Source organism: Hemicordylus capensis, chromosome 6, assembly GCF_027244095.1.
Source record: "Hemicordylus capensis ecotype Gifberg chromosome 6, rHemCap1.1.pri, whole genome shotgun sequence".
Lineage (NCBI taxonomy): Eukaryota > Metazoa > Chordata > Lepidosauria > Squamata > Cordylidae > Hemicordylus > Hemicordylus capensis.
In genome coordinates, this window is record NC_069662.1 from 51,750,744 (window position 1) to 51,764,012 (window position 13,269).

Below are 13,269 nucleotides of genomic sequence, written 5' to 3' on the forward strand. Positions count from 1 at the left end.
CGTTGGGGGGGGATCGTTTCTGGGTTTAAGAGGTTGCCACAAGCAGTAATTGTGGAGCTGCCAAGTTCTTTTTCTTTTCCATAGAGAGGTTGGGGAAGTGGGGGGGGGATGTTCACTCCCTCAGGAGCAGGGCCGGGCAGCAGGATTCCTCCTATGTGATGAGGATGGAAACTGACCCAGAGCAGACCATGCTTGCTCAAGAGAGTGCCAGGCCATGGGGATACCCCCACACAATTCATGAGAAGAACCATCAGAGGGAGGGGAGAGAATTGCCAAGCAAAATCTCTAACAGTGTGTGATGACAAAATATCCCCTTGCTCCCTCATGAGAGTGTCAGGCCATTGGGGCCAGGTTGCTGTGTGGAAGGAAGCGTGGGGAGGGGTGCCCTGGAGACTGCTTCCCTTGTTTTGGCGGCTGCTGCCAAGCTGCCACCAAAGCATGCCCCCTGCCCAGCCTGCCCATGTGGACATGGGCAGTCTTGCCTACGCCCCTGAAGGGCAACCCAGCTGTCCTGGGGCACCTGGAAACCAGAGCTCCCCTCTCCTGCTGATCTGCATATGGCACTACACAGGCCCTAACCCAGGAATTTTGAATGGGTTTAAAGGTCTGGCTCTAAACCGGATGTCTCCCCCATCAGCGCCACTACTTGTGGGGTGTGTGTGTGCTCATGGCTGGGTATAAAGGGCAGCCCCAGGGATACTTGATCATCAATTTTTCACACTGAAAAGTTGAGGGGGGAGCCCCTTCCTCTTTGGGGGGTTGTGCTCTCTAGGCTTACTCATGAGCAGGGCCAGTCACTGGAATTAGTAGTGCCCCGGGAGGTGGGAAGTACACTTCTACTGAGAAGACAGGGTCGCCCAACATCTTCCCAGGTTATGGTGGGACAGAAACCCCAGCATCCTTTGCCTTCCCTCATCTACATATGCCCTCCTAGGACGTCTCCAAGTTCCCCTCCTCTCCTTTAGTAACATCAGAATACCAACACCCCCCAAACACTCCCCCCAACCCCAAATTCGTGCTTGTGTGAGACGGGACTATAAGGGTGCAGGGCTCCGGAGTGGGGGGGGGGGAGAGTGCCATTGCTTGCAGAAGCAGCGCTGCCATGGCACGCCCCCTTCCAGATCACAGCCAATCACAGCCACGCCGCTGATGTGGTGATGCTCTCCCCACAGTCTGGCCATGTAGCTTGCTGGGATCTGCTGAGCAGCAGGGAGGGGTTTGGCAGGCTGCAGTTTGACAGACATCTGCAGTGCGATTTGGAGTTTATGACTGAAACCGCGGCTTCCCCTACTTCCAGTTTGGCGTTGCATATGACCTTGGCCTTTGTTCCGACTCTACAGCCAATCAATTTCTGTGTAACCTTGAGTTCTAGTGTCATGTGAGAGGAAGAAAACCAGCCAAACTCAAGGTCACCCACTAAAACAGATTTGCAGTAGCTCATTTTAGCTGGAGATGCCAAGGGACTGAACCCCAGGCCCTCGGCCGCATTCTACTGCTACGTCCTCCCCACACACACACATCGCATCTCACAAATGGAGAGCTTGCCTGTACAAACTGTGCCCACCTGGAAGGCACTGAAATAAAGGTAGGCCTCCATTAAAATGGGCAGGTGATGACAAACTTCAAAATGTCACGACCTGAGGCTGCACTCCAGCTTCTCCTTCACTGGGACAACACTTGGTTTTGCATCTTATCTCCACTCAGAGAGAAAGGCAGGCAGTGTATCCAAATGTCAGTACTATTAACAAAAAACTTATAAAGCTCAGCCTCTTTTTCTAGGTGGGCATGTCTAAATGCCTCTAACAGTGGAACCATCCCTGAAATCGAAGGTCACTCATGTAACTGAACACCAGGGCTATCAAGCACTTTTTAAATTACTTGTTCACCCACCAGCAACGCATACCCACACAGTGAAAATAAATAAGCTGCAGGGCAGCTTGTCAAAGTGACAGCAACAGATAAGCCAAGATCCCAAGACAAGGTTGTCATCACTGCAGCAGGCTCCACAACCAAAGGCATTCTCAGGGAGTTGACATTTGGCATAAATGAAGACGGAGACAACCATCCTCTCATTGTTTCTCATTAAGCTCGACTGCAAAGGTCAGTTTGAGATGCCATTTATGGGATTACCTGCTTTGTTATAGATCCCAGTATCCCTCACCCTAGTATTCTTCTACAACTCAGATGTTGTAGATGTGCATACGGATATTTGTAGGCTTTTATCAATCTAGCAGCTGGACCCACATAATGCTCTGATATTAAGGAGGGATGCTGGAAGATGCTATTACCGACATAGCATCATAAATGTCATATAGTTTCCATAAGCAAGAAAGAGGCAGGTCTGTCCCCGTGTCTTTTTAGATTAGCTTAATCTAAAATTTCCACAAGGTATAGAAAAGGCTTATTTATTTTAAGCCTTTTTATTTATTTAATAAGCAAATTTATTTTATTTTATTTTATTTATTTTTACATTTATATCCCACTCTTCCTCCAAGGAGCCCAGAGCAGTGTACTACATACTTGAGTTTCTCCTCACAACAACCCTGTGAAGTAGGTTAGGCTACCAAATGTCGTTACCTATGATTAGATTTGGTTACACCTGGGAATGAAAAGTAAGGTGTTAAGGCCCAGGCCAACCTGACACAAGAGTGACTTCCAGTGGCAGGCGGAGAATCTCCTTCACAGCTCTGTCACTCCCCAAGGATCCTTACTCACTCACTCCCCCTCATCTAAATACTCCACAAATCCTGACCCAAATTTCCTTGTTACCATGGTCTAAACCAGCCATTCCCAAACTTTCCACATCCAACGATCTTGCCAAGGAGTCACTCTGCATTTGCCCAAGAATCCCTGCACCCTGTAGAAGATTTAGGGGCAAATGAGCACTCCATTCACACGGGGCACTGACCAGGCCTACGGGGCCTCCCCATAGCTCTGTATGGGATATCTAAAATGCATCCAACACTTCCCTGCAGCTATACACTGCAGAAGAAAAAGCCAAGATGTCTTTCTGGAAAATGCTCTGCCATTGCTGATCTTATTGAGGAATCCCTGACTAGATCACCACAGGGATCCCTTGAACTTGAAACCAACTTAATTTGCAAATTGAATAGAGAGGTACTGCTATTAAATCTTTATTTAGTGCTAATAAAGTGTGGGAGAGGTTCAGAATGTAGGGAAATCTAGTGTGATCCAACGTGGAAGCATCTCAAACACCGCTTCCACCCATCCTTGAACCAACTTTGCATCTTATTAAATCAAACAAGAGCAATTTAACACAAATAGGCTTGCCCTGATTTTCATATTTAGTCTATTGAACAACCAGCAAAATCTAGTTGTGCAACATTACCCAGGGTGTGGTAAGTCTCTAGAGCAAGGGAATTCCCAGGAGTGCTGGGCAACATTTCCCCTTCCTAGTCTGGATATTCCCCTGCAAGCTCAGAATGAGCCAAGCAATTTCTCCCCAAACAGGAAGTTGCTTAGGCTTGTTTTAAATTAATCAGAATTAAAATGAGATCCTTTCATGCTCCTAACTGTGGAGTGGAGCAATGTCGTATAATCCCTTCCCCAACCCTTCTCCCCCTCACTTTCATGCTGTCCTTGCTGCTAAGACTCCAGCAGGATGAAGGGAGGTCTCACTCCCCAACCCCAACCACCACCCCAAGCCCTGCTACAGCAAAGAGCCAGGTGTGCTAGGAAATGAAGATTTCCCAGTGTTTCTGACAGATGTCAGAAGCACGGAGAGAAAACTACATTTCCCAGCATTTCTGGTGCCTGGCCCACTGTCATAGCAGCACTAGAGGAAAAAGAGGCATCCCTCTGTCTGACCACCACAGCAGAAGTGGGTTATAATGTTCAACTAGTATTTGAAGCAAGCTCTGCAAATTGCCAAGGTGCATCTTCCAAGCCATGTTGTTATGAAGTGATTTCTCTTTTCTAGAGATCTTGCAACTGCTGGGGATGCCTCAACAATGCACTGTTATGGATACTTGATGCCTAAATGGTGTATCCTTCAAGGAACTGGAAGCTTGGACTGCATTCAAGTCTGGCAATGTCAAATGCATTGTCTAGCATTTATTTCCAGGCACAAGTTGTTGGCAATTTCCTAACACATCCAGGGCCCAGAATACATGAGGAGAGTCTCTTTATATGCAACCCTCTCCCTGTTCACCAAGATCCGTGGCAGACGCCCTGCTCCAGATTCCAGTCACTAGAGTGACAGCATTCGTGGTTTGTCATATGAGGTTTTACTGTTTATGTTTGGATTAATTTTGTTCTGCACTGTAAATTTTATTCTAATAAGTGGGGGAGAGAGGAAAAAAATAGATTTCATTTGCTTTGCATTTTCCTCAGGGGGAAAGGGGGCCAGATAGCTCAAAGGGGGTAGGGGATTAACTCACCAACAAAAGTGGTTCACACATGCAGGTACACTCCTTGATTTCTGTATGTTCATTGACTGGTGGCTGAATATTTGTACTGAAACAGACTAGTTAAGGCAATATGAAAGTTTTCGATGCTGTTGCATCTGCAATAGTCCATTTATACATGCAAGTTATCGCTTGATATTTCATTCTTCAAGTGACAAACTAATTTGTGAACAAACCCTCAGAAATTCTGGCACAGAAGCAAAGGAGCAGCTATTTTGGCATAAACCACTGAGAGGAAAGTGGTCAATTATACTGCTTACACAACTGGATTTTTGTCTCCTGCTTCTATGTTGTTTCAATGGGCCAAACTAGATATTATGGGGTAATGCCCACGCCATCCTCTGTAATGCCTAATAGGACAGACTTTATGTTATGGCATTCTACAGATCCTCATTCCCACTCTACCAATGGCGGAAGGTCAGGAAATGTACAACACTGTGACATTGCAGCCCAAGGGAAGTTCTACTAGACATTATGGATGGCAAGGAGGTAACTAGATGCATGACGGCCATTTTTGGTGGTTGCCCTGCACTTATCATATTATCTACTGAACCTCAATGTTAGGGTAAAACCAGAACCATCTGCAGGAAGTGCGACAGTGAAGGAGACTAAACTGAAACCAAGTGTACCCTCTAGGATCTATGCAAACTGGAGAGCAATTATCTCTTCCTGATGGAATGCAAACAAGAAAAAAAAATCAGATTAAAGCAAAAATTCCTCACACACATACAGAAAAGCCTTGGGCTATAAAGCAAAAATTGCATAGATTCAAAACACACACACACAGACACCTTGAGCCCAAAAGTGGGACTCAAATCCTGGTTTTAACTACACATGCTAGGTTTCATTTGCTGTAATTTCAGGCTTTTAGCAAAATCACAACCGCAGAGAAGAGACACAAGCAGCCCCATCCACTAAGAGCATAAAAATGAGAAGGCGGCCGAACAGCTGCTTGAAGATTAAAAGAAAGGCCACCAGCATGGATGGGTTGCAGTTCACTGGGGCTTAGTTCCAGCCATCAATCGTGGGCAGCACTTTAGACATCATGGCAGGTCCTCATCACTGGTAATTTTCTGTAGCCATTCAAAATCCAAGATGGGTACTTCTTGTCAAACACAAAGTGATAAATCCAGTCTCTACAACTGGATTTATCCTCTAAAACAAAAATGCTGATATATACCGGCTCAGTGCAACTGTTTGGGATAACAATGGCTGATGAAAGCAACTGTTACAGGCATAACACTAATCACAATTAGCTCCAAAGCTGAAGGAGGTGAGAGAGAGAAGATGCTCATGCGAGAGGGAAGCAGCAGAAAATCTGAGGAACCATCTTGCTCAGCTATTGATAGGTTAGCTGGTAGTATTATATATATATCAGGCCATTTTAGCCAATTCATAACCCGAGGGTCTCCGATGAATATGAAAGAGTTAACAGCCTCCCATGCCTTCAGTTCAGCAGAAGTAAATCCACCACAGTTTCCAAGAGCAAAGTTTACTCTTCTGAATGAGTCCCCAGAACAGCATTCTCAGATGATTGCCCTGCAGCTCCCCATTTCCCTTCAATAGCCTTGTCTGAATGGATCTAGAACATGCTAGGATGGCCTGATAATTGGAGACCTTAATTCTCCGAAACACACATTTCCTTTTAAGTTCCACATGAGCACAATAAATTACGTAGATATCACTGACCAAGCAAATGGTATTTGACCCAATACAAAACGGACAGGTTTGAATGGAAACTCCATTCAGTAGAAGGATTAGCAATTTATTCAACATAATGTCTAGCCAGACGTAGATGTCGCTGTGTCCTAACTAGAAAACAAGGATATGATTGTAAAAGGCTAGGAGGGATAAGACTCTGAGGACAGGACGACGACTAGGAAAGTCATGGTTGTTGGAAATAGGATACATTTGGACAGGGATTGGCAACCTTGGCTCTCCAGCCATGGTTGAACTCCAACTCTCGTCATCCTCGCTGCACTGAATTGTGGCTGGGGATGAGGGGAGTTCTAGTTCAACAACAGCTAGAGAGCCAAGGTTGCCTACCCTTGCATCAGGAGGAGCCCCACCAAGCTGGGGGAGGGGGGGAGGGGACATCTCTCTCTGCCAGCTTTAAAGCCCTGCAGCATCTAACCAACTTCCAAGAGCAGGCTCCACTGCTACCATTTTTAAGCCTCTTTAAACAAATAAGGCTTGAACCTTGATTTGAAAATGAAAGCTGAAATACCATTAGATTGATTAGGTGTATTCGATTGTAACAGATGTATTAGAGAGGTTTGGATACATTCATGGAGGAGAGGCCTAGCTGAGGGCTATAGACCACCTCCAGCCTTGGAGGCAGGATGCCTCTGAATATCAATTGCAGGAGAGTATCAGCAGGAGAGAGGGCCTGCTCTCACCTCTTGCCTGTGGGCTTCCCAGAGGCATCTGGTGGGCCACTGTGTGAAACAGGACGCTGGACTAGATGGGCCATGGGCCTGATCCAGCAGGAATGTTTTTTATGTCAGACTGGAAGATAAATTCTAGGCTTGATTACACAATTGAAAAACTGGGCAGGCCAAGCCTTCTATCCAGTTTTGGGAGCTGGATGCACTCCTGTTTTGTGGACACATAATGTAGGAGGCGCCAGCTGTGATTGTCAGCTAGCCTCTCGCTGGGTAGGAGGCCTCCATCTTACCAACTAGCTGTATGTAGCCACTGAATGAGGTAGGAGGAAAAGCCTCCCTACCCAGCCGGAGGCTAGCCGGCGATCACTGCCAGCACCACCTATCTTGGGCACAGCTCCTAGGACTACTTAAGTTTCATTTGTGTGAATGAGCTTTTATTCCCTTTTTGCTGAACTTGAAAGAACAAGCCATAAGCCCCTCCCATAAGCCATAATGCCATAAGCCCCTCCCAGGACCAATATAAAGAGAACAGTTAAATGCTTTAGTTTAGCAGAGGTGATATGGGGTTCCATAATGCCATAAGCCCCTCCCAGGACCAATATAAAGAGAACAGTTAAATGCTTTAGTTTAGCAGAGGTGATATGGGGTTCTGGCCTTTCCACTATTACAAATGACAACAAAGGACTGCCCAAGATTCTAGCCTGAAAATCTTTTGAGAAGGAATGAAGCAAACAGAATGAGGTTGACCCCTGTAGAGAGCACAAAACCTCTGGCTGGCCCTTGGCAGTGGCAGCCTAGAAGCTCAGGGGCCACCTACCCCCACCCAGTTCAATTCACAGGTGTCTTTAGAATGCCCCTGTCTTCTCTCATCATTAGCTGAGAGCTCTGGGGGTAAACATGAAATACACTCATCCTGCATTTCCCCCAGAGAATGGATGTTTCTCCATTAGTTGAAATCCCAGTTCCCAGAACCACTGGGATTTCCAACTAGAATGAAGCACCAGCGTTCTACGTTCTACTACATTCTCCAGCCTTCCTTTCTCCATTCCTGTACCTCATAAATCAGGGACTCAACAATCCCTGTAAGCCACAAACCATCCATTGGTATGTTCTCTCAAGTGTAACTTGGGAAGACAGTAAAGAGTCCTGCAGCACTCTGAAGACCAACACATGTATCGTGGCATAAGATATTGTGGGCTAGCACCCACTTTGTCATCTGACTCAGTGGGCTGCAGTCTACAAGAGCGTATGCCACAATACATGTATCCATCTCAGGTGCCATGAGCCCTTATGGCTCTGTTTGTTACAACAAACTAACATGGCCACCCCTTCGGAATTTGGTAAGTGGGTTCAAAGCAACCTTTTGCTTCTTGGTTCAGAAATAATTGTTCTAGCTCTTGTTGCAATCTCACACAGTTCCTGTTCTTTTCAATAGGGCTTGAGCAGGAGAACTCCACGACAGATTGTGGCCCATGGGGCAGATCCGTCTGCCTCCAACCCTGCCAGGATTAATGGCACCTAACCCTCTGCCTTACCTTGCCTCGTGGTAGGGCTGCCTTTGCAGATGTGGAAGACCTTGATTTATAAGGTTTTCTCAAACTCAGCACTTATAAAAACAAGAATGATGGAAGACCATGTAAGTAGTCCGAAGCAAACTGTACTGCAGAAGACTGATCCAGCCAGGCTGCTACTGGCATGTTTATGGCTCTTCATTTGTGAGGCACAAGAACAGGGGAAAGGGAGAGAAAACACAAAGGGTGTGGGGGATCTGCTGCTGCTCCCATGCACAGAAATGGCTTTCTTCTCCTTTCCCCCTCATGAATTATTATGGCAGACCTGCACAGATGTCAGCCTGGCATTTGAGCCCTGAAATATAGTTGGAAGAGCAAGTTATAACTAATGCAAAGAAAAAGGATGAGTGTCGGGAAGCGGCACTTTTCTTCACATTTCAGATAAGCTTCTTTAGCCTAAGGGGGGGCCTGTCGAAGAGAAGGGGGAGCGGGAATGGAAAGCTTGAAGTGCTGCTTTCTAATAAGTAAAAAGCTCCAAATGAGAAGCACCACAACTTGTCAGGAGAGCACATATTCAGCATTATAGGAGATTCAACTGCTATCATCTCCTGGCAGCAAGTCTCAGATTAACAGGCCCAGGTGAGATTCTCCTGTTCAAGATATCCTAGAGGGCTGGATTCATGGTCAGCTGTTTGGGGGCTAGAGAGGTCTGTAAGGGTTGGGATAAAGCAGTTCCATGCAGGACTATCTAAAGAGAGAGGAGGTTGCCTGCTGCATCTCTGCCATGGGTCACTGCTCAGGATTTACATCCTTGCTTCTTGCCTCCTTCCACACTCTAAAGTTAAAACTTTGGGGATACAAAAACAAAGTGTGCCTTGGATTCTTAATTCATAAAGCATGACTCAGTTACCCGAAGTGGGATTAACACCGAACTCCTGGAACAGCCAAACCTATAAGTAAATATGGAGTTGTGTGTGGTATGCACCTCCTCACATTTCACCTTTCATTATTCAGAGTGGGACCTCGCTGATTTAGCAAGAAGCAATTCAAGTTATGTGGCTGTCTTTTTGAAAGGACTTTCCATCCTGTTTGGGTGTCTGGCTAGCTGAAATGTTGGGTGCTTTTCAGCAAGTTGCACACAAGAGCTGCAAGTGGAGGACTGCTGGAGCAAAGTATGCATTCAATAGGGCATGCTAGCTTCAATAGCCAGCATGGTATAGTGGTTAGAGTGTGGGACTAGAACCTGGGAGACCCGAGTTCAAATCCCCATTCAGCCATGATATTTGCTGGGTGACTCTGGACCAGTCACTTCTCTCTCAGCCTAACCTACTTCACAGGGTTGTTGTGAGGAGAAACTTAACTATGTACACTGCTCTGGGCTCCTTGGAGGAAGAGTGGAATATAAATGTAAATAAATAAGATTAAAAATAAAATAAAAATAGCCCGGAAGAGGCTGTTAAATTATGCTCCAGAGAATCCAGTTTTGCCTTACATCTAGTTCTATCCACCATCAAACTTGCACCAAGTATTTGGTGTCCATCTCCTGTACTCTCTTTTCCAAGGGAATTCAACACAAAGAAGCTGCCCTGTTTTCTTTACTTCCCATTGCTTAGGGGAGGGAGGAGGGGAAACGACTCTAGTAATTTTGGCCTTCGTGGCCATTTCTAAACTTTCTGCTACCTCTCCTATTCCATCCTAGATAACTCTGATTTCAATTCCTCCCCTCAGTTAACCTGTGCCCTACCTCCCTTTTTTCCATGGGTAAGCCCTGCCGGTATGTTTCCCAGCTTATGGGAAACACCTATATCGGGCGGCAGCGATATAGGAAGATGCCGAAAGACATCATCTCATACTGCATGGGAGGAGGCAATGGTAAACCCCTCCTGTATTCTACCAAAGACAATCACAGGGCTCTGGGGTCGCTAGGAGTCAACACCGACTCAACGGCACACTTTACCTTTAAGCCCTCTTTACTTCTATACTCTGACAAGTGCTTAGCCCACTGGTGTGGTATCTCATCCATCTTTATGTTTGGTACTCACCCATTTGCTCCACTATCTCAGGTGGGAACACTCGGGAAGCAAATGCCCGCCGGAAGATGTCAGAGAACTCTTTATCAAGACCCCCAATGCCCATCTTCTCAAAGTTCCAGTCAGGGTTGATGATAGACTGGCGGTTTTCCCTAGTTTTGGATTTGCCTATGGAAAGAAAGAAAAAAGATGAAGTTGTCTGTTAGGAACATAGGAAACATAGGAACATAGGAAACTGCCATATACTGAGTCAGACCATTGGTCTATCTAGCTCAGTATTGTCTTCACAGACTGGCAGCGGCTTCTCCAAGGTTGCAGGCAGGAATCTCTCTCAGCCCTATCTTGGAGAAGCCAGAGAGGGAACTTGAAACCTTCTGCTCTTCCCAGAGCGGCTTCATCCCCTAAGGGGAATATCTTGCAGTGCTCACACCTCAAGTATCCCATTCAGATACAACCAGGGCAGACCCTGCTTAGCTACGGGGACAAGTCATGCTTGCTACCACAAGACCAGCTCTCCTCCAGTTCAAGAATGAGAAGCTCATTCAGCACATGGCAATGTCACCAAGTTTTGTTTTCTATCTGCAAGAAGTTACACCACATTTCAAAACACAATACAATAAAAGCTCTGCATGCAACACAAAGTTAGTGAGAGCTGGTGTAGTGGTTAAGAACAGGAGCCAGAAAGTCCCAGGTGCAAGTGTCAGCTTAGCCATGAATCTACTAAAGGATCTTGGCAAAACTCCATTTCTCAGGTTCAGCCCCACACTACCACTTCTAACCTAAAATGTAGCGATTATTAGTTTTCATTTTTAGATTTATGCACCATATTTCACACCAGTCACTATCCTATTTACAGATTACAGGAACATATATGTAAAATGCTTTCCACACTTAGAAAAAACTATAAACTTTAACTACTGGACATGATTAATTAAACCTCAAGTACACAAACTTTTGAGCCAACTAGAGATCTGAAGGCTGGGGGTGGGGACAAAAAACCTAGAGTTCTCCCATAGAGGTTTTCCTTTCCCCCATCCATGGTCTTCACATCTCTAGAGCCAACTGAATCTCCCTATATTTCTATACTACAGACAACATGGAGAGGGCTTAATCCATGGGACTCCTTGGAAACAGAGCTGAAGTTTGAAGGATAAGCTAAGATTCTGATCTTGCCCCAGTTTCTCTGTCTCCTTAGAAAGATGTTTTAAAATTGCCCAGAAGCCACACAGACCAGTCTAGAAATCCTGACTTCTCTCCTGGATATACAAGAGCTATTTCTAGGCTGAGTTAAGAATTTCCCATGTGCCTGTGACATGAGAAATGCACAAATACCTGTAAGCCAGCATGCAAGGAGACTCCCTGTTCACTTTTAAAAGAAGCACATTTCTAGATCTCATGGGTGTAGAGATTTGTCTGAAAAAAATGTTAGCAGTATCTGCAAAAGACTCTAGTGGCACAAGGAGAGAAGCTCACTGGTCCTCTCTCACAGGCTCCTAACTCTCACTATCCCCTAACCATAATCCTAAATTGCAAATTTGTCCTTTCCTGTTCTCCCCCAAATTTCACACCAAACAAGTGCCAATGGCTAGTATTTCTTTTTTTCTCCAAGGGAAAAAAGTACATTTAGAGTTCAAATATCAAGAGGCTAATAAATGTGGTTATCCCATAAATAAAACAATTTTAAAGGGAATGATAGATGCTTTTCTATGCAGGACACATAGCAAATACTGCTGGTCTAGACCAAGAACCGATTTCAACAATATGTCACTATAAAAGCACTGCAAAGGAGAAGAAAAAATCAATACTACAATTCTCCTGATGCCAAAAAATAAATAAATCCTTTTTTCTTTTTAAGTGTGGATAGACAGTAAAAGACTCAAGAGATTTTAACAAGGTACTCAATTCTTAGTTCTTTTTTCATACAATGTGGTATATTTCCATTACTTTGAACAGATATTTAGATTCATCAATACCATTTCACATTTTGCAATGTTACTCAGTCCTTTAAAAGAATACACTTTTCTTCTTAATAAGCCAGAAGAGTCACTATCACTCATTAAACCCAAGAACCTTATGGCAACCTAAAGATGTATTGCTGCATATGCTCAGTTACAATACTATTTTTGTTGCAAAAGGCCAACATGGCTGTCCCATGGGAAGTTATCTTTAGTTACTTGTTCCAATATGCAAGAAAAAAGATTTTCCTTAATATACTTCATCTCCCTTCAGTAATTTATAGTAACTTAGCCACTACTGCTAAATCCCACCGTTTAAGTATCCATTCTCACAAAGCTGGAATCTTATTTCTAATAATGAGCTGAAATAACAGAGACCATATTAAGTGAGCTCAAAGGCTTTTCTAAAAAGCCAAGTCTTGGCTGCATGCCAGAAAGCAACAGTGAAGTGGACATGGAAACCTCTTTGGGGAGGGCATTCCACAACTGAGGTGGTGCAGCTATTCGGCCTTGATTCTTGCCACCACTCAATGTATCTCAGACGGCAGGGGCAGCATCAACAAGGTCTCTGTTACTGAATGGAGTACCCAAGCAGGTTTGTACAGTTAGAGCACTACCCATCACAGAATGGCATCTGAGAGAAACTTTATCTTTAAGACAGGTTAACAAAACGTTGTTCTGGTAAGAACTAATCTACCTACTTTCCTTTCACTATAATTGACCATTACCATCCTCACAAGTTAGCCATCCACTATAATTGATCATTACTATCTTCAGAAGTTAACCCACTTCAGCCTTAAAGGTTCACACATTCGCCATCTTGAACTGGAGTGGATGACATCACCACAAACAATGCCACTGTACACTCCCTACAACTGTACCAAGTTTGGTTCAAACTGGTTAGGTGGTCCACAAGTTAGCTCACTTGCACCTCAAATGTTCATGCATCCACCTTCTTG

At 44.9% G+C, this 13,269-nt stretch overlaps 1 protein-coding gene across 2 annotated transcripts in view; it reads right to left on the reverse strand.

Annotated features, from left to right (window-relative positions):
- NSF (N-ethylmaleimide sensitive factor, vesicle fusing ATPase) overlaps nt 1–13,269 on the reverse strand; it is a 95,341-nt gene that overhangs the window by 41,251 nt on the left and 40,821 nt on the right. For both annotated transcript variants that reach the window (XM_053266111.1, XM_053266112.1), the window contains exon 8: nt 10,368–10,523. In XM_053266111.1, coding sequence (XP_053122086.1) covers nt 10,368–10,523 — 156 coding nt within the window. The remainder of the gene's footprint in view (nt 1–10,367; nt 10,524–13,269) is intronic.